The following is a 20826-nucleotide window of genomic DNA, read 5'->3' as shown; positions in this document are numbered from 1 at the left end:
CGGAACATTAGAGACACGTGTCTGTTGGACGGGAAAGAGCAGGAAGCTGGGGACAGCAGTCAAAGCAAAACAGAGGGTCTCGTCTGCAGGCACCAGGGTGAGCGCTGGGAGCCCAAGCAGGCCCTTGGGAGGACGGGATGAGGGCAGGGCAAGGAAAGGACCCCTTGGGCTATGACCGGCACCTGAGATGTGCCAGCCGCGTGGAGCATGACAGGTCTCTGGGTTCTGAAGATCTCAGATGGTTGGCGGTGCTTGCCAGCCAGTGACTTCCCACAGTCTCCCCCCTAAAACTGCGACTGACGCGAAACAGACACAGTTATCCGACTAAGGAAACCAGCAGAATTGGTCTGAGTCAGGACCTTGATCCTCCCGCTGAATGCACGGTAAGCCAAACAGCAGACATAAATCTCAACAAGGTGGTCTAAGGTGGAGGGGGAGGGAGAACCCGCACCCAGGCTCCAGAGTAACTGAGAGGTTAGCGTCGGTGAGCCGAGACCCGAGGAGCTGGACGCAGAAATCTCCCAGGTCGGGTTGCTACGCCAGCCACGCAAAACGCCCGGAGCTGGGCTCCTCGGTAATGAACTTCAGCTTCTTTCCCCCCAACACTGGAGGAGGGTAACGTCGGCTGTGCTTCTGAACACACGGGCCCAACTTCTTCGTGTCTTCCTCACCAAGTTCTGAATTTTCTCATTTACCTTAGCTGTGCTGCAGCCAGCTCTGCACTGTAAATAAAACATTACCCCCTTTTCCAATTTCATCGTTGGGTTTCTTCCCGTTCGTCACTTCAGACCATTATTTTAAGCTCTCAAGCAGGTGACTGAATATTTATGCTCCCACAATAACTCCAAACACCCAGCGTTCCCCCGGTACAAACAGTGTTCTCCGGCGCCCACGCGGGGAAGCCCACGGGGAAAGATTTCATGTGTGTGCGTCAGTGCCACCAATGTCGGGGGGACAGGAAGGCAGCCTGTCGGCCAGCTTCCACCCGATTCGCTGTGACAGGTTAAAGCCAATTATGCCAATGAGCAAAAGGCAAGAACATCATTATGCCCTCTTTTTCTGGGTGTCCTCTCCCACACTGGTAACAAAAGGAAGAAAAAGAGCAATAAGTGTATCTCTGAGAGCACATTTCTCCCGGTCAGCTCCCCGTTTTCTTCAACAATTCCTTCTTTCTTAGAGAAAGCATTTTAAACCCGTGCGATACTGGGCGAGATTTCATTAAGGTATTCCATTTTTTTTTTCTTTATTGGAGAAAAGTGGTTTCAGACGCAAGAAAGGAAAATGATCTACTGGTACGTGAAAATGCAGGCATTTGGAAAAGAAATTCATAGGCCGTCTTCCTAACCGAGTATTAAATGCAAGGCTGTTGGAATACATACTCACTGTTATAAGACCTGAAGTGCCGTCACAGGGCCTGCCCATTTTCCCCTTCTCACAGATTTTAATAACATCCCTTCCCGGAGCAGACGTGCAGAAATACACATGCTGCAACCCTGGGCCAAAGGATGCCCAGCCCACTTGGTGTCAGGGAGCGGCGGCCAGCACTCCGGGAGCCGCCGGTGCAGGTCGGGCACAGCCCCGCGCCCCGCCCCGCCCCGCCGCGCCTGCCCGTGCGAGAAACGGGGGTACTTACGCAGCTCGCCCACTTTCAGGGTCTCGCACAGCATCTTGGTCAGCTCTATGCTGCTGCGGCCGAAGGGGCACTCGTGCTTGTCCTCCCGGCTGCTGTTCTCGAGCACGATCTGGGAGCAGAGAGCGGACAGGTCACGCGGGGGAGCGCATTTGGGCGGAACGTCAAAGACCCTGTGGGCTCCGTGGGACAGCAGCAGGTCCCCTCCAGCTCACTCAACCGAGGGGCCGGACAGGACTCTCCTCTAGGTATATCCTCAGGCTAGAGGCCCTGAAACTCTTACGGTTTCCTGATCTCCCGCAGCCTTCTGAGACCCTGGAGGAGGAGGTTTGCATGGTGGTGGTGGTGGTGCCTTACAGAGACGCCCAGGGAGAGCTCTTCAAAGCAGCACAATAGAGACGTTTTTACTTCGGTGATGCAATCACTGTCTTGGCCCCTCAGCCATGTCCTCCCTTTCCCGGGAAGAGCAACTCTTCTTCCCGGACTTCCAGCCCAGGCTTCCCGTGGCAGCCGCCTCGTCCTTACGGGATCGCAGCCCTGGCCTTCGCTGGCTGGGCCACACCCGAGGGACATGGGACACAGACTGGACCGACCAGAGTGCTCCCCTAGGACAGATCACAGGCAAGGGGGAGGCTGGCCCAGCCGTGCGGACGGCACACGGCGGGTGTGAGTGCAGGAGCTGCCTGAGTGCTAGCCCACGATGGAAAAAGTTCAAACACGAAAGACAAAGTGGGAAGAGAATCAGAGAGGAGAGGAGTGGGGCGGGGGGGGGCCCTGAGTGGCTGGTCCCACTCGTTCCCCAAGCAAAGCTCCTTCCCTGCCCTTCCCCCGTCCACTGAGAACCCTGTGGTCTACCTCGTCGATTCTCCTGGTTCCTTGTTCCCACTACGACTAAGAAAGGCCTTCCCCCTATGCCTTCAACAAAAGTAAAATAAAACAACAAAATTCTAGATTAAAGTCGCTAAACTTGACATTCACATGTTCACGAAAGGGATCCCCAGCTTATCCACCTTTGACGCCACCTCCGCCTTCCCGGGGGACTGTCTGGGACCTGGAGAGCCACGCCCACCGTGTCTGCAATAATGCGGCACGCCCGCTTGTGTGGTTCCCCCCCGTAGACTATGAACTCTTCGATGGCAGGAATGGAACCACGTTTATTCATCCAACCACCAACAATAATAACTGAACACCTATTATCTACCAGGAAGATGCCCAGGCCCCATCCAGTGGAGCACCAGACAGACCAGGGTTCGGCCTCATGAAGGAACATTCATTCTGGTCTAGGGAGACAGTAAGAACAGAGGCGATCACAGTTCACCCAGGTGCCGAGGCCGAGGAGGTAAAGAGGAAGGGCAAGGCCGGGGTAGGGAAGTTCAGACAACAAGGTGAGCACTGGGAAGCCAGGGACGAGGAAGAGCTTGTAGGTAGGGTCTGGGAGAGGGAACATCCCAGGCAGAGGGGTCAAGCAGAGAGCCCTGAGGTGAGTAGGACGTGTTTGGCGCGGGCCAGTACACGGCCCGGCTTGGCGCGGGCCAGTACACGGCCCGGCATGCAGCGGGGAGGGTCCTGGGGGTGTGCAGGGCCGCAGTTTGGAGGCCGCGGGAGTCCGAGCAAGCCAGGAGCCTGCGAGGGAGGCCACAGCCACTGCCCCCGGGCCGTGTGAGGGTTATTCTAAGACTCTGACAGGCTAGCCCTGAGGTTTAGACAGGTGAGTGGTGTGACCTGGTTTGTTTTAAAAAGATGTATGTGTGTGGCGAGTGCTCCGCGGGGAGGCGGACAGAAAGCACTGTTCTTCTGGAGAGCCTGGGCCGTGTCCCCGGCAGAAACGAGGGCAGCTCGGGCTGGGCCTGCACAGTCCCGCAGCACAGTGTCGTAAGTAATCACAGAAGGCAGGAAGACTCCCAGGAGACACTGAAGGAAGAATGCTCGGAGGGCGGGAGGAAGAAGGAAGGAGAAGGGAAACAGGGAAGAAGGGCAAGTAGAAGAAGGTACTATTTGTCTGACACACACGTTTCTAAATAGTGAAGAAATGTGGGGGAGATCAGTGTGGCTCGAAATGTTCAAAGCCAGAGAAGCAGGATTTCAATGAAAACACACTCCCATTGTTCTCTGCATAAACTCCATGCCCATAATGCACGCGTGCTCGCACGTGCGCACACGCACACACACACACACACACACACACACACACACACACACAATTATCTGCATTGACAGGCCCCCAGGAACAAATCAGCCCTTCCCAAAGGGGGACGTTCCTTCCAGCACGGCATCTACACCTAGCCATAACGACAACCGACCCTTGCATTTTCAGCCTCCTTGCCCACTTGCGGCATCGTGGCTGTTTCTGCAGACTTCAGTGCGATCACTTTATCGCCCTCGTGATTGTCCGAGAGGTCGATGAACCATCCCAAGTCTGCAACGTCTGCTGCGATGCATAACCATGCACTGCATGTCACCACGCACGTGCCCTTTACTGTCCTTGGGATTTATGAGAAAAACTCCCCCTTGCAGTCACTTCGGGAAACACAGGTTTTGGCTGGTTGGTTTTTACTCCCATGAAGTGCCTTCTCCTGCCAACGAGAGAATAACTCCTGAGGGATCCTTAAAAGTTCTGTTCCCGCCCTGGCTGGTGTGGCTCAGTGGATTGAGTGTGAGCCTGCAAACCAAAGGGTCGCTGGCTCGATTCCCAGCCAGGGCACACGCCTGGGTTGCAGGCCAGCTCCCCAGTAGGGGGTGTGCAAGAGGCAACCTCACATTGAGTTTCTCTCCCTCTCTTTCTCCTTCCCTTCCCCCTCTCTAAAAATAAATAAAACCTTTAAAAAAAAGTTCTGTTCCCTCCTCACGGTCCCTTCTGGACAATCTGCCAAGCACGGAGTCTCATTTGACGGAGACTGAATCACCCTCCTCCTTCCAGAAGAATCCTTCCAGGTTGCAGCCAGGAATGCCAAGTCAGGACAGCAGGAGGGGGGAACAATTAAATTCCCAGCCACCAGGGAATCCTTATTTCTCTTTTAAAAATCGAGTCTCTGCCACAGCCATACACACGTATCAGGGAGCCCATCTCCCGATGAGGGGAAATGGATGGAGAAAACAGAGCAAGAAGACAGAGCATGAAAGACAGGAGACAGGTAGCTTCCAGCCAGCTCCCCGGGAGGACATTCGCCTGCATTTCACATTAACATCCTATTAACATTTCATGAGCTCATCAATATTTAACGAGGCTGTGATCTGCATACACTGTAGGTAGAATTACTGCCGCCAATAAATGTTCTGGAGACATTTCCAAGGCACAGTTTATTAGCAGGCACTAAATTAAGGAGTAATTTAAGTAATCAATATGTAAATCAGCCTGGAGAAACCCTACTCTTTATTCTTTAGGTTACCATCCGTCTTATCATATTTACCTGCCTCCGGGAAAAGAAACCCTCCTCCTTGACTGATAAGGCAGACGCAAATTCTCCAAGTCACCTGTGTAGGTTTTCAGGCCAACGTTGGCACAGAAATATTTTAGGAAACACTACGATGATGAATGTTACTAATTAGATATTAATAACGAGAAATAAGTCTTAAACTGGTTAGTAGCTTGTTTTAAAATTTAACACACTGCTATTTCCATATTCAATTCCAACAGTCTGGCATCAACCATGTTCACCTAAGACATTTTGAAAAGTTCCGTTTAGAAATATCAAGGCCTATTTTTCATCTTTATTTTTCCCTCACTCTTCAGCTTGAAGAGCAGACACAATGGAACAACAGCCACAACAGAGACAGCACTAAAACTTGCTATTATCACTCATCACCGAACACGCTGCACACCTAGAGAAGCTGTAACCATCTGCATGTTTCATAAAATCAAATACTGGGTATTTGTGCAATATTAGGTATAACACATACAAATACTTCACAGTTCACAGGGTATATATACATGTATCTATCAACCGATCCCCAGTAAGTCCGTAAGACTGATAAGGCAGGTATTTATTATTCTCCTAGAAATGTTGAACCACAAGGAAGAGCTGGCCTAGGTCAGTCCTATCCTAGAATTCAGTTTCTAAAGTCTTCCATTCCCAAACCTCTCCCTGCCCCATTATAGCAGACAATTGTCGTCACGTACATGCTGCCATAAAACTCAATCGGTTTCAAGTCAAAGAGGCTAAGAGAAATTTGATTAACGTCCTCTGTCTCACTGAAATGAATCAACAAATCCCAGAGCCTCCTGGACAAAGGTATACGGTTCTGTCTTATCTCATTTATCCCTGAAGATGAGCAACGATCTCTCAGGGTGAGTGACCAAAAGCTGTTGTGAACTGTCCGCACAGGCTTTATTTCCATAAATACTGAGTTCCCGTCGGTGCCCATCACAAACCTATTTGACTTGGGCGTGACCACTAAATGCTGAGTACCAGGCCGGATGCGCTCTGCCGCTGCCCCTTCTCTGACCCCCAGGGCCACCTGCTCGCTCAGCCTCTCCCCATCACGTCGCTGGCTGTATTCAGTAGCTAATACACTTTCCTCCACTTCCGCTGAGCGCTCCCCACCTGGGGCAAGGCCAGCCCTCGGCTCTCCCTGTATCCACCCCCGGGTGAGCCCTGAGGGCTCCCTCTATCGCCTCTCGTCTATGGGGGCGTCTTTGTCCTGTGGCTTTGACTCTGAGGATCACCTGAAGCAACTTCACATCCCGGTGACTATTCTGTAACCACCGTTCTGCGCTTTTCAGTGCGTTCACCTCTTTTACACCCAGCCCTCCAAACACTGCTCCCCTCTGCCAACCACTGGTTTGCTCCCTGGATCTACGAGTCTGTTTCAGTTGTGTTTGTGTGTTTACTGAGTTCTCCCCAGACAGAAGGGGTTTCCCGTCTCGCCCCACTTCCGTCACGAAGACACGGGAGAAGCACGGACGCTGTGAAGAGTCAGGGCTGAAGCAGGGTGAGGTCCCGTGTCACAGGACTGCCGTGTGTGTGAAATCACAGCACTAAAGCCAAGAGCCTAACACAGAGCCCCAAGGTGGCGCTTGTTACCCCTCTATTGTCCTTCCTCTTCCTTTTCCTGCACGGCCAAAGCCAATACTAGGTGCAAACTTTCACCGGCCACCGAACCAAGATCACGGCCCCAGTGAGAGTCGCTCCCTGATGAGCAGCCCTGGGGGCCAGACAACAGTAAGCGGAGGGTCTCCCCGGGTTTCACGACGAGAAGCAAACGAAGTAGCAGGGTGGCAACCGACTCCCATCGGAAACGCCAGACAGACGTGCTGCTCTGTGCTCACGTTCGAGCAGGACTCTCCCGCAGGAAAACGGGGTGCTCTGGACACACAGAGGGCGCAAGGACCCCGAAGAACAAGTCATGGCCGGGCGAACTGGGTGATCAAGCCCCAGTACTAACCTGGACGGCCACCGCTGGACACCCCTGTCCTCAGAGGCTCATCAACTCACAAGCTCTGTTAAAACCCGTCTCCTGACTGCACCAGAGAAATGCCAATGTTCTTCCGTGTTCAATCAACAAACAAACAAACCAAAAGCCTGATTAGTATCAGCGAGCCCCCCACCCCCGCCATGACACAGGAGTAGTTCTGCATTAACAACAGAACCATGGAACACCCTGGAATGAAGTGTTAGCCCTTCAATCACACCCCTAAGACCCAGACCTCTGCTGAGGTCAAAGCGTAAGCCCAGCGTGGGGCCCGCTCACGGAGACCTGGGAGCTACGGAAGAGCCAGTTTTCCTCCGTCCCCACCAACGCCAATGGCGGTGGGTCCCAAAGCACCAGAGAGAGTGTTCGACAAACCCGGAGCTGCCTCAGGGGGCTGCACAAGGAGCTTAATTGTGATCATGAATCTGAGCAAGTTCATAAAATCAAACAAACACGCCCAAGCCCTAATATGATGGTTCTAAATGGGCAGAGAACAAAGAACATTGCAATCACAGACAAAATGCCGGGCAGGAAAACAAACCAGAACAAACCAGAGCCCAAGGCTGCTCGCCCATCTGACCTACGGCCCCCTCCCTATTTGACAGACAAGGGAAGTGACCCCCGAAGGAGAGAAGCCTAACAGAATTTACTTGAAAGGTGCAGCCCAGGGAGCAGTAAGAGAAAAATAGCAGGCTTCATTTTCAGTGCTTTCGCCGACTGTCTCGTTGAGGGCACAGGTACTACCGCCTGACAGAAATCCCGGACCCTCGCACCTCACAGCTGGAGAAACAGAGGCCAAGGGATGTTGTATGACCTGCTCGGGGTCGCTCAACACCAGCGTCCACAGAGCCAGCCCGTGAACTTAGGTGGTGTGGACCCAGCAATCACAGTCTCGGTTACCGGTTCCGACCGAGACACGGGCCTGTTCCTACCGAGAACGGAGAGGGTGCAGTAGTAACAGAGCTTTGATCAGGAAAGTCCTTAGCACGGTAACAGACTAGTTGGCAGCACCATGGCTCTGGACAGAGACGATTTCCCCGTAGCTACCTCTGAAAGACTGGGTGACTTTAGATACTTTCCTTTACACTAGTTTTCTCCTGTGGAAATGATGGTGGTAGGAGACTACACTTGGGGTGGTGGGCACACACTATGCAACATACAGATCTCATATTATAGAATTATACACTGGGAACTTACGTTACTAACCAATGTCGCCCCAATAAATATAATTTTTTAAAAAACTGGGGACGGGAACGCCTACCCTCCAAGGGTTGCAAAGATTAGGTGACACAACAACGTGAAGGTCAAGACCTCTTGGCGCCCGAGACAGGTCCACCCTCAGCGATGGAGACCACTGCTCTGCTGTGGTCGTGACAATCACACGGCCTCTTGCTCCAGGGTGCTACCACTGGCTTTACCAAAATAGTCTTACAGTTCCGGGGCAGAGCTGGTGGCAGAAACACACACCACAGAAAACAAAACTCAACTGCCACAGAGATGATTAACCTTGCTCTCTGACAAAGGAAGGACTTGGGGGGGCACACATGTCATTCCTGACGCAGACGGGTTCTTTCGGCGTCTCTTTAGGAGAGTGGCTCTCAGACGGAAATGGCACCACCATGTGCACCACCTGGGGGGTGAACACAGACTGCAGGGCTGCCCCCCTCCTCCCCCGCCGAGTCTGATTCAGCAGGCCTGGGGTGGGGCCTGAAAAGAAAACGCAGGTAGACTGAGTCCTGACGTCTTATGAGGCACCGGGGTCACCGAGGGAGGCAGTGTGAGCTAAGCATTCCAGGGAACACTTAGACACTATTTTTAGCAGCATTCTCTTTCAAAAAAGAAAAGCACTCCATCCACATACCTCCCCTGGTCCTTAATTGGCCATTTAGAGAGGCAGCTGCCTGTGGTGTGTCCAGGCTGACAAGCCAGCCTCGGGGCCTTTGAACCGGGCCAGTGACACCACGCAGCTGAGATGTGACAACTGGGGCGAGAGTGTGACCAGGGAAGGGACACCCGGAGCAGACTGTGTCAAACTTCAAGAGCTGCTTCGAAGGCCAAGAGAACAATGCACCCTGGGACACGGAGGGGAAGAATGCCCAAGGGGTCATGAAGGGGAGAAAACAGTAGAAACTGCACACGGGGACGTGAGATAAATAAAACTCCGGACAAACGAGAAAAATGGTACAAAACCCAGCTAACGAGGTAAAATCCTTTCCGGAATAAAATCAGGCAACTGCACAGAGAGAGGCATAATAAGAGCCATAAATATAAAATGGCAAGGAATCAACTGGGTAATGGTGCAGTAATTAAAGCCTGGAGGTTCATAATGGACCTCGAACCGAACATTGATCAGCCGCAAAGAAACGCCGCCTGCACTTTGATAGGGAGTGACTCGTGAGCGGGTCGCGCCAGGCGCTCCCAGCAGCCCCTGCGGCGAAGCTCGCTCCCTCTGAGGATGAAGCTGGTAGCGCAGAGGAAGCACAGGACGAATCGCAGCAGGGGTGACTGGTGTCTGTGCCTGCACCGGGGCCCTGATGTCACCGCAACAGGAAACGGGCTCAAAGGCCTCCTCGCTTAGTTAGGCCAGTACACGTGTTCCTGGGCCCGGTACCCATGTACATGCACGTACACGCAGGTACACGCAGGCCTCACTCCAGGCATGAAGAGTCACGTCTGGTGTGTTTAAAGCTGTGGTTCTCTAACTCGAGCTTCCACTAGAATCATCCGGAAACATTAAAACACCCAGACCGCTGGGCCCCGCCCCCGAGTTATCCTTTGGTTGTTCAGGGTAAACACACGAATCTGCATTTCGAACCTGTGCCCAGGGAAGGTGGTGGCTGCTAGGCTGGGGCCACACGTCACGAACCGCTGATTTAAAATGATGCGACGTCTACACTCCCAGCAAACCTATTTTCAAAGACACGGAAAGAGATGAGAGGAGGTGGAAGAAGAAGTGAATCTGATTTTGGTGGTGGGGGTGTTTCTGTGACTGATAAAAGAGATCATTAATAAGAGTTAAAATGCACAGAGAGAGAATGCAGACTGGCAGTTGCCCAGGGCCGGGGTTCGGGGGTTTGGGGGGCTGATGGGTACTGGGTTTCCTTTCGGGGCGATGACAATTACAATGTCTTGGAACTCACTAGAGGTGGTGTTTGCACAGCACTGCGAATGTACTAAACGTCGCCGAGTAGCTCACCTTATAATGGTTCATTGTATGTTCTGTGCACTTGACCTCAAATAAAAATAGAGGGAGCGCATACGGAGTGATGGCCACGTGCCGACTCTCCAGTGTTCTACGCGCTCGGTCCTCCCAAGCCACCGCGGAAGGACACGGGGCAGACGGGGAAACCGGGCCCTGGAGCTCGAGTCGCACGCCCTCTGCTGAGCAGTTACAGTGCGATGGGCCCGCCACCCCCCCCTCGCCTGAGGGCACGGGCAGCCTCGGCACTTCTGCACCGTGTGCTCTGAACTGTGTCGTGGGGGGAATGGAACGTCTGTTTCCAAGCCAAGGTTCAGGACTGACCAGATAGGGACGCTGGAGGTGAGAGTTCAGAAATGGCCGGGGAGGCTCGTCCGGTAGGACGCCCAAGGACAGCCACACCGACTCTGAGAGGGGACCGAAGCCTGAAGGCCACCCAGAGCCCTTCCACGGGTGCCCACCGATGCCGAGGGCTCCGGGGCGGCGTCCAGCACCCCCCTGCAGCTGGTCATGCAAGCTCCTCAGGTTGCAGGCACGTGCTAGGTGTGGCCTTCGCAGACGGAAAGCCCCCCAGCCCCCCAAAGACCCCGTGAAAGTGCAGATTCCGCCCCAGCAGCCGGGGTGGTCCAGGGAATGCTGCTGCTTCTGCCGTTGCAAGGGCGACAGTTTGAAATGGAAGAAACTGCTCCCCCCAATCTGCTGCTGAGATTCTAGCCCTGCTCTCTCCTGTACCCGCTGATTCAGCCATGACACGTGTTCCTTTCAACATGTGCTCTTGCTAAGTAACTCGCTAGATGCTAAAAACATATATGTGAACCAAATACCACCTCTGGGGGCTTGCAATCTATCGGGAAGACACGAGGGGGCGGGACTTGTGAGGCGGCAGACGTGCACTCGCTACGGACCTCCCTTACACACTTCTGTATCATCTGCCTTCTCTACAAGGACGTGTCTTCTCTGTGACGCACACGCACGTGAGACGCGATGGGCAGGCAGGGGGAGCTTCCCCCGCAGGGCGAGCCTTGCAGGGGGCGCGGACGCCAGGCTCTGGAGGAAGGTGTCTGTCTGTTTAGCATTGCAAACCAGAGGTGAGCCTCGGAAGGTAATAAAGATGGATTGCAAGATCCCGAATGAAGTCGGAGAAGCCCCTCAGCGCCTCAGGCCACAATAGCCATAAATCACCCGACCCCGGGGCAGGTCTGACTCCCCCGGCGACGCCGCGCCACTGAATACAAATGCCTCCTGTCTCCTCCGGCGGGACGCAGAGACGCCGGGACGGTGCCCACGCCTGACAGTCATGGCCGGACGAAACATCGGGCTTGACATTTCTCAAGGCTGATTTCTCACGGGGAAATTGTCGCCGCTGTCTTAGCAGTTATTGCCGTCTTAAAGCCAAGTTACACTCCACGCGTACATTGTCTGAAATGTATTCGGGTATGTAACTTGCTTTGCTAACCAAACACGGTGTACAGGGAGCGAGTGACAGAACGAATTCCTGTAAGTCGCATCACTCCCCGTTTGTGCACGCAGCTCGCAGATTCACAAATTCACTCTGGTTTGGGGCTGTGGGGTTGAGGGGAGGCAAAGGTGAGGAGAAAGAACTGTTTGCCATCACCAGCTCCTGGACAATCATAAACCAACATTCTCAGAAACATCTCCCGATTACACAATCTCTGATACACGTATTAAAATAGCTCAAATGGGGCAATTACTTACTGAAATCCAATTAAGAAATTAAGCCATATGTTGATTTACTTGAACTTAATGGCACGTGGGAAGGAAATTTTTCATCTATAAACCTAGCCTCTTAAATGCATTTCTCCTCATTGCATCACATCCTATACGACCACCCCAAATCGTGGCCGCATCTGCTGGCAAGGAGCTCTCTCCTCCGTGGGACGAGCCCTCTCACAGAGTCTGTCCAGGTGTGGGTGCTCTTCCATGGAAATCACCTCCCCTGACGCCCCTCCACCCCCACGGTCCCTCCCGCACCTATCTGCATCTCCCTTCTCCTTCTGACCCACCCTGATGTCACCTTCTCCGGTAAACCACACGCAATTCCTGCCTCTAGAACTCCACAGCCTTATCTGTACCTTGCCTTCCGCATCTGTCACTTTCTGCCCCAAACTGGGGCGAAGCGCATGCGTCTCACTCCGCGTGGTGGGGTCAAGCCCCTGGAGTCGGACACACACGTCAGCCACCTGCCCCCCTGCAGCCGAGTCACGCAGCCGTCACTCACGAATGAAACCGTTACTGACAAGCGAGTGGACAGTGCAGGCTGCAGGCCCGGCCTCCACTCGGCCGGCAGTGCCCAAGGGTCCAGGGGGCATCTCTGCCCGTTACGGGAGCACCAATTTGCCCGATGTCAGCAAGAGAACTCCCACCCTTTACTATTCTGCACACTCTCAAGGCTCTTAACTGAGTTACTGTCACCTGCTCAGCCCGTCAGCCCACTCTCCATTCTGTTCCCCCGTGGATTTTACCAGAAGCAATGGCTTCTGTGATTCCCCCAGCAACCTCCAACGTCATCCTTTCCTTCGCCTGGGACCCAGACGCTGCTCGGCAGCTGGAGTACGTGGCCGCCCACAGGATCCAAGCTGTGCGGGAGACTCGGGTAGAAACTGAGCCCCCTGCTCGTGCCTGACATGCCCCCGGGGGGGCAGGGCCAGGACGCAGGGCAGACAGAGGGGCCAGTTCTCCCCGGGCTGGAGCCGCCGGGTCAGAGGTCTGTCCAGGGAAACCGTGTGTCACCTGCCTTGTGCACCGTGAGGACAATCACGTACAGAGGGTTGGGGCGTGTGGAGACGTCCTCAGTTGCAGGTTCACGGAAATCACTTGGCAAGGGCTCGCTCTCAACGCTCCCTGTAATACAGTGAGTGCGAACCAGCAGGAGAACGTGACGACAGGGAGCCGGCTCCCACCGCACAGGGACGTCCCTTCCACACCCCCACATGGCACGCTGGTTCCGCTCCTCACCCCCCAGGAACCAGGAACGAGGCCCCCCTGGATCCGGGTGTGGGTGGCAGGGGACGTGGAAGGGGTGACGTGCAGTGGGGGCCGAGGGCTGGCACCCCGTGCTGCCAGGCTAGGAGGGAAACTCCTGTTTCCCAGCTGACGGTGCCCCTGAACTCCCCCGGTGCACGTTGGGGACGGCGCATGAGTCCGTGGCCCCTGCTCAGCTGGAAGCAGGCCCCGCTGGTGAGCCCCCCATTCCTTGTCTGAGGACAGGCCTGTCTGTTAACTCTGCGATGCTTTCAGAACCAGCAAAAACGGGAGGGTAGAGACTCAGAAGGGTTCCTTGAAAGCGAGATGAATGAGGGCATGTGTCGTAATTACTCTACCACTGACAAAACTCTCTGAAGATGCGGATGCAGAGGGGAGGAGAGCACGGCCGGCAAGCGGGGGCCGCTGTGGTGTCCCCAGGAAGCAGCCCTGCCCGCCCCAACTGCCGCCCGCAATGCACGAGCCCCCCTAACGCCACAGGAGGTACCCGTGGACCACGCAGGCCCCTGCTCAGCCACCATGGTAAGGAGCGCCAGCGCTTAAACATTGGGGGCAGCGATTATCTCACAGGTGGTACATTCCACAAACACTCTACCCTTTTCTTCATTTCAGGACCCTTTCTTCAACGAAAGGGCTCAATTCCTAATGAGTGTAAGGCTGCTAAGCACAGAGGCCCGGCTCCACGCTGCATCTGCGTTTGCACGGAGACTGCCGAGGCCTGCCCCCCACTCCCCAACTCACGGGTGGCGTCCAGACCCCTCCCATTACCCAGACACCCTCTTGGCATGTTAGATGGGGGCTCACGATAAACGTCCTCGCTCAGTGATGTGTCTGCGCTTGCACAAGGTGATTTCCTTTAAATGTATTCCAGAAATGCACATGTGAAGCCAGAAGATCTGGATAGTTTTGTCACTTAAAATAAATGTATGTATCAGTGGTTGCCAGGAATTTTTCGGGGGCTGAGGGATGAATAGCAGAGCACGGAGAATTTTTAAGGGCCGTGAAGATACTCGGTATGACATTATAACGGTGCCACGTGTCACCATCTATTCGTCCAAACCCGTGGAGCATACAACTCCCAGAGGGAACCCTCGTGCGCACTACAGACCTGGGGCGACGACGACGTGTCAGGGTGGGCTCGCCGGGCGTAACACAGGCACCCCTCTGGTGGGGAAGGGTGACGGTGGGGGAGGCCGTGCGTGTGCAGAGGCAGGAGACACACAGGAGGTCTCTGTGCCTTCTCCCCCCGACTGTGCTGTGACCTTTAAGTTCTCCTATAAAATACAGCCTTAATTTTTTTAAAAAAAGATCATTTCAGAGGCCCAGTACGGGCCTAGGGTGGGAAAGGACCATCTGTGTCCTTGCTATTCTCTTCGGATGGGAGGAGGACATGGCCTCTGTCCAGATTCCCAGTTAGCCTTTTACTGTCTATGATAGCCCCGGACGACTCACTTCACATCCCTGAGCCTCGGCGTCCGCATCTGCACAATGGGCCCGATGACGGTGCCCACCCTACAGCGCTGTAGTGAGACTCCCTTCCGCGAAGTAAGTGTGTGTCCCTCACAGCACCTGGCACACACCCGTCACTCAGTGCAGCTCCCTCTTCGTTTGCTCCCTCCCCATGCTGGGCGGAGCCCCAAGCCACCAGGCGGCCAGCAGAAGCGGCCGCTCTGCGGGAATAACGGCCTCAACGTTGGGCTTCGAGGTCCTTTTCTGACGCAGAACTCACGCCTGCTCACGCAGCAGCACACACGGGTTCTCGTGGTAACTGAGACGTGGAGGAAGGCTCCGTACCGGGGCGCGCCCCAGTCTCAGAGTGCGGCCGTTCTGACGGCCCCACCAGCTCAGTGCAGGCGCGTCCCTTCCAAGCCGGGCTCCGGCCCTGACCTTCTGCCCCACACATCACCGAGGGCCGTGAAGGACCCCGGAGCGGAGGAGGGAGGCAACGCCGACCAGGGATTCGGCCTATCCAATAATCATTCATCTCACGGAGACTTTCCAATGGTCCAACGTCAGGGAATGATGACAAAGGGCAAAAAAAAGGCATGGTCCCTGCTCAAAAGTGTCACGTTTGAAAAAGACAACGATCGAATAATAAAACATATAGTCATCTAATTCCAATTTGAGTAAGTGCTATCAAGGAAGTAACAAGGAAACAAAACCAAGGAAACAAAGAAGAAAACAAAGAAGGAGCCGGAAGGAGGACGGCCTGAAGGATGGGTGGGCGGGAGCGAGGCGGACAACGGGGCAGGGGCGGGGACAGGAGAGGCCGAGCCAGCGGGGACGACGTGCCCCAAGTTCCCGGGGCTCAGGCGCATCGCCATTCGAGACCTGAAGTGTCAGCCGTGCTGGCTTTCCTGGCCTTGGGAACTACAAGTTCGTAGACAGGGAGGAACAACCTATAGCAAGGTCATGAATTGCAACAGCCTCCAAGCGTAGGGACCCTTGTACAGAATAGCATTTGATAAACCAGCCAGGGAGAAGTTAGTCATTGGGGCTGTTAAATTTCTCACTAAAAGTGTTTCAGCCGCTTTATGTAAAAAAAAAAACTATTGTCTATTATTTATGATTTATACTAAATTTCAGAATCTCAGGCTTTACCAGTACAGGGGAAAAGCTGATCAAATTAAGGTCAAGGTAAAAATAAAATCACCTGACAACGTCAAACACGCCCAGGTGCACCAGGTGGCTTGCGCGCAGCTCCTAAGGGGAAAGCTATTTTTACCAAATACGACAGGACCATCGGGAACACTACCACCTAAATTTTGTTACACCACCACAGAATGCCTTCTGATGTGGAAGGCAGGTCGCTAACACAGGCTGGACCCCGGTCACATGAATGCAATTTAAAAATCAGAGTCAGCAGCGATCCACCCAAGCATGAGCTCCGGCGTATCTGGGACAAAGGCACGGGGGTGGGGGAGCGTGCCGAGAGAGCTGATGGTTTGGTTTCCAACCCTGGATGGACCCACGCAGGGGCAGCTGCAGCAGGGGGGCGAGAGCATTCCGGCCAAGAGCTAGTGCAGGGCAGGGAGGCCACGCACACCCAGACCGAAACCCGTTTCCCGGCTCCCTGCCTCGGGGGCACTGGCCGTGCGGCCAGGAGGCAGGGTCCCAGAACCCCTGAGCTCAGGCGCTCTCATTTAACAGACATCTGCTGAGAGCCAGAGATTTTATTTTTTGATGTTGAACGAATTTATTGTTTTAATGGCCGTGTGGTGGGCAGTTAGGCAGGCATGAGCCGAGTGAGGACCATGGGCCGGGCACAGAAGGTCACGGGGCAGAAGGCCCCAGCTGCCCAGCAACGGGCAAAATGGGGAAAACGGGGGCCTCGCCCCCAGGGGACCCTTTCTCCCCTAGCATTTTGCTGGCCATGCGGTTCGGGTCTCCCCCTGAACTGTCATATCTCCGGTCATGGGGGTTATAGACCCCCTGACCTTCCATATCGATGGTCACATGGCTCAGACCCTCCCCTGACTGTCCTTCCCCTGACGGGTCACTGGTCACGTGGTTGACCCCCGGGGGGGAGGAACAGGGGGCTACAGAGTGGCCTCATGCGACTGCACGCAGGCCCTCGTATGACTTCTCCCTGAAGTGTTAGCCCCTGGGGACGACACCTAGGTCTCGGGGGGGTGGGGGGCGTTGTTTCAGCTCCAGGTGCAGAAAAGCCACAGAGCCAGAGACTTCAGAGTCACGGGGGAGGGGGGGTGTATGGACCCGAACGTAGTGCCCGAAACTCTTAGACAACAAGGCTCCGAGGAGGGTTGGCTGGCCTCGGCCCCTGGAGAGAGGGACCTCTTGCTGGAAAGACACTTGTGACGAAATAACAGTCAAGCTCAGGAAACTCCAGCAGTGGGGCACGACTACCACCAGCTCCTCTTTATGGTTCAAATGTTATTTTTACTTTTTCTGCTAAAAAGCTGGAGAGGGGAGTTCTGGCTTCTGGCCCAACACGCAGAAACCTTGGGAACTGTCATTCCCAAACGCCCAACCAGGAACAGGCTGACCAAACCGAAAATCAGCACCTCTCCCCAGGTCTAGCAGAAAACCGGGGTGAACCGTCCCCCTCCGGACCGGGGCAACAGGAAGAGCCAGGGCATCAGAGCTTCCTGGGGGCAGAAACACTTCGAGGGGAACTGTCTGTCTAGCTGCTGCAGTTGAACGTGGAGGAGCTTCAGGGGCAAGGGCCTGGGGGCCCAGCCCCAGGAGGGCCCTGGACTTCCGTGAGCAACACCTCCAGGAGCCCTGCCTGCTCTCCAGGGGAGTATCAGAGACAAACCCTCTCTTGCTTTGATCGGAGGGAAACGGCGACCACGTTAGAACAATTCCAGAGCATTCCGCTCTCTGTACTAGTGGCCTGCCCGCCAGGGAACCTGTTTTAGCGGAGCTTATGCTGCCTGGATTTCACCAGAGCTTAACCGACGCGGGGACGGAAAAGCCCGGTTCCAGCTACGGTGAGCCCGCTCTCGCCTAACAGCGAAGGGCGGCACGGAGAAGGCCCCCGTGCAGGTTGCAGCCCAAGGGCACGTGCCCGCCGAAAGACTGAGACTCGGTCACAGGGCTGCGGGCGCTCCCTCCCCCCACACCTTCCGGACCCATCAGCAGGGCTCCTGGGCAATAACTCGGGATCTCAGCTGAACGAACCTCAAGCCTCAGCCGCTGCCGGAGAAGAAGGAGTCTCCAGGGAAACCCGCAGACAACACAGGGCAGACGAGAGCACGGGCCGGGGAGGAATGTCCGCCGCTGAGCCCTGCAGCTCCAGCACACCGTCAACACGGGCTCGTTCCTGGTCGGACAGACACAGAACCTCACAGCCCACACCACAGGCCCATTCACCCCAGTTCCTGTCACCGACACATCACATCCAACCCTTAACAAAAAACTACAATCTGCTTGCCCTGGCTGGCGTAGCTCAGTGGACTGAGCGCGGGCTGCGAACCAAAGTGTCGCAGGTTCGATTCCCAGTCAGGGCACATGCCTGGGTTGCAGGCCATGACCCCCAGCAACCGCACATTGATGTTTCTCTCTCTATATATATCTCCCTCCCCTCCCTCTCTAAAAGTAAATAAAAATAAAATCTTTAACAAAAATTACAATCTGCCATCAGAGCAGAAAGCTGCAGCGAACCCCTCACACTGCAGCTACTGAGCTCTGCACAGGGGAAGTAAAAAAAAAAAAAAGCCTAATGAAAGTGGAGGCCTGCTCCAAGACAGGAGACAGGAGGCAGCTTGCAACACGTGCTCAGTGGTTATGTATTGAACTAGCACAGAGAGACACACACGCGGACCATGTGGACTGAGAGAGAGCCAGGTGGGAGAAAGGATGGGGTCCTACCCCTGGGTCTAAGACGGAGCCCCCAGGGCAGCGACTGTTGGCCACGGGCTTCGCTGACGCTCCATGAGGGAGCCGTCCACAGGTGCGGGCTCTGTGGTTCCTGACCTTGCAGTTCACCCTGGGCTTGGGCCCACAGTGGGTCAGCTGCCTGTTGTTCATTACATAGCTTGTTTTTTTCCCTCTCTCTCTCTCACGCAGTCCATCACTGTGCTTTTCAAACCTCCCTGAGGTTTTTTTTTTGATTTTATTTCTTTATTTTTAGAGAAGGGGAATGGAGAGAGAAGGCAGAAGCATCAATGTGGGAGGGAAACGGCCATTGGTTGCCTCTTGCACGTGGCCCCAACCTGGGACCTGGTGAGCAACCCAGGCACGTGCCCTGATGGGGAATGGAACCAGTGACCTTTCTATCTGCAGGACAACACCCAACCCATTGAGCCACACCAGTCAGGGGTTGTCTCGCTGAATTTTAACATTTAAAAATCCAAACAAAAACGGTAACACAAAAATTCTGACCCTCAAACCCAGGTCACGCTGGTAGGAAAGGAGGACGCACGGGTAACTGCCGTGGTTTAGACCTGTGCTAGGTGTCCAGGCCTGCCTCCAGCCCCCAAAGAACTTGGTGGTGGGGATGCAGAGTGCACGCGGGCTGTAGCCAGAGCTCATTAGCGCACCTGGAGCCCGCCTCCCTCCGACGACGGGTCTTCTTCGGAGATGACAGCCCGCAGTGCACAGCGGTCTCGGCCCGAGGCCTGCAGCATTCCGTTCGGCTCGCTGGCTAGGGTGTCACGAAACCTGCCTTCCGGCGCAGTTAGCAAATCCAATCACACACATTCACGCTCTCAAGAGGTCCTGATTATTTGGCAGTGACAGCTTGGGTAGTCACAATCAACCAAATGAATGCCACTATTTTTAAAACATGAAAAAAAAAATCTGCGCAGAAAAATAAGCCCCCAAACCGTGAAGCCTGGTCCAAGAAGGAATAAAAATAAAAGCAAGAAATAAAGCATTTCAATGAATTATTAGACAAAGAGTCATTTCCAAGTCCCAGCAAGGCTGTGCCTTGGGTCCTTGTTATTCTAGAAGGATTCTGTGCTCCAGATAACCTAGAAGGAAGCCGTCACTCAAAAAAAAAAGGCTTCTTTACACGAAACTTGTGTTTAACTGGCAACATATAATTTCACTTAAAAAAAATTAGGAGCAATTGCTGTTGAAGGCATTTCGGGGACAAGGGGCGGGAGGATCTGCCGGCACTATGGGAACACGAAGTGATGGGCCACCAAGCTTTGTTCCAGCCATGTGCTTCATAGTTAAGTTTAATTACACGTTGCACACTGTCCTGTAATTATGTCGCCTGGGAAACTGCTCATTTCCCTCCTTGAAATGTTAGAAGTTCCCTAATTTATTTTAAAGACTCGGCATTGCCTCCATCAGCACCCGCCTTAGTGCGTGCGGGATATTCTGTGCCTGTTTCCTTAAAACGCAGGCAGTGGGGGGGCAGGGGGGGTTCTTGCATGGTCTGACAGACAGTGCGGAGGGCCGACTGTGCTGGGGTCCCCAAGAACACGGTCCAGTGTATTTCTAACAAGATCTGATGGCTTTTTTCCTCTTGAGTGCCTACCGCAGGAGAATCTGAGAAGTGTGCCATTCCTTTTCTCTGCTGTTGGGAGGCTGAAATTAAAGTCCTTTATTCTCAGCGAGAGAATAAACACAGAACGCAAGATAAAGCACCTGCTCTCTGGGACCTGACACCAAAAATGGAAAGATGGCCAACACCCAGCACATAAATATGAAACCCCCGGGAGATGGAACATGAATCAAGTAAGGCCTGACGGACTGGGAAAAAGAAAAGGCAAGTAAACAACTGAGCACCTACTGTGTGCATGCAGAATGTCTCAAAGGTCCCCGAAGCCCACCTCATCGGTGGTCGGTAACTCAAGCCCCGCAGGCACCAGGCCGGTAGCTAGTACGCAGGAAGCAGCCAGACCGAATATCACAGGGAGTTCCGGCACCTGGCTGTTTGGGGAGAGAATGGACGCCCTGCCTGTGGGCAAGCCAGTCATCTTCCCATGAAAAATGCTGGGCCAGTGGAGCAGAACACATTCACAGGACTCGTTAGAACGGTGGCTGCACCCCCTACAAATGCCTAAGAGGCGTGGGCCTTGACTACCAGAAGCGGACTCTTTGGTTCTGAGTCCAGCCCTGGCCCGTCCTCAGCGGTGTGATCCCGGGCAAAGCGCCGGCCTCTTTGTGT

The 20826-nt window shown here is 54.4% G+C and overlaps 1 protein-coding gene across 6 annotated transcripts in view; it reads right to left on the bottom strand.

The window, feature by feature from the left end:
• ELMO1 (engulfment and cell motility 1) overlaps positions 1-20826 on the bottom strand; it is a 472430-nt gene that overhangs the window by 201444 nt on the left and 250160 nt on the right. For all 6 annotated transcript variants that reach the window (XM_045828139.1, XM_045828136.1, XM_045828134.1 and 3 more), the window contains one exon: positions 1634-1742. In XM_045828139.1, the coding sequence (XP_045684095.1) occupies positions 1634-1742 (109 nt within the window). The remainder of the gene's footprint in view (positions 1-1633; positions 1743-20826) is intronic.

This window comes from Phyllostomus hastatus, unplaced genomic scaffold (genome assembly GCF_019186645.2).
Source record: "Phyllostomus hastatus isolate PE091 unplaced genomic scaffold, TTU_PhHast_1.1 phas_scaffold_78, whole genome shotgun sequence".
Classification (NCBI taxonomy): Eukaryota; Metazoa; Chordata; class Mammalia; order Chiroptera; family Phyllostomidae; genus Phyllostomus; species Phyllostomus hastatus.
The sequence above is the reverse complement of the archived record's forward strand: the minus strand, read 5'-3'. Positions and strand labels throughout refer to the sequence as shown.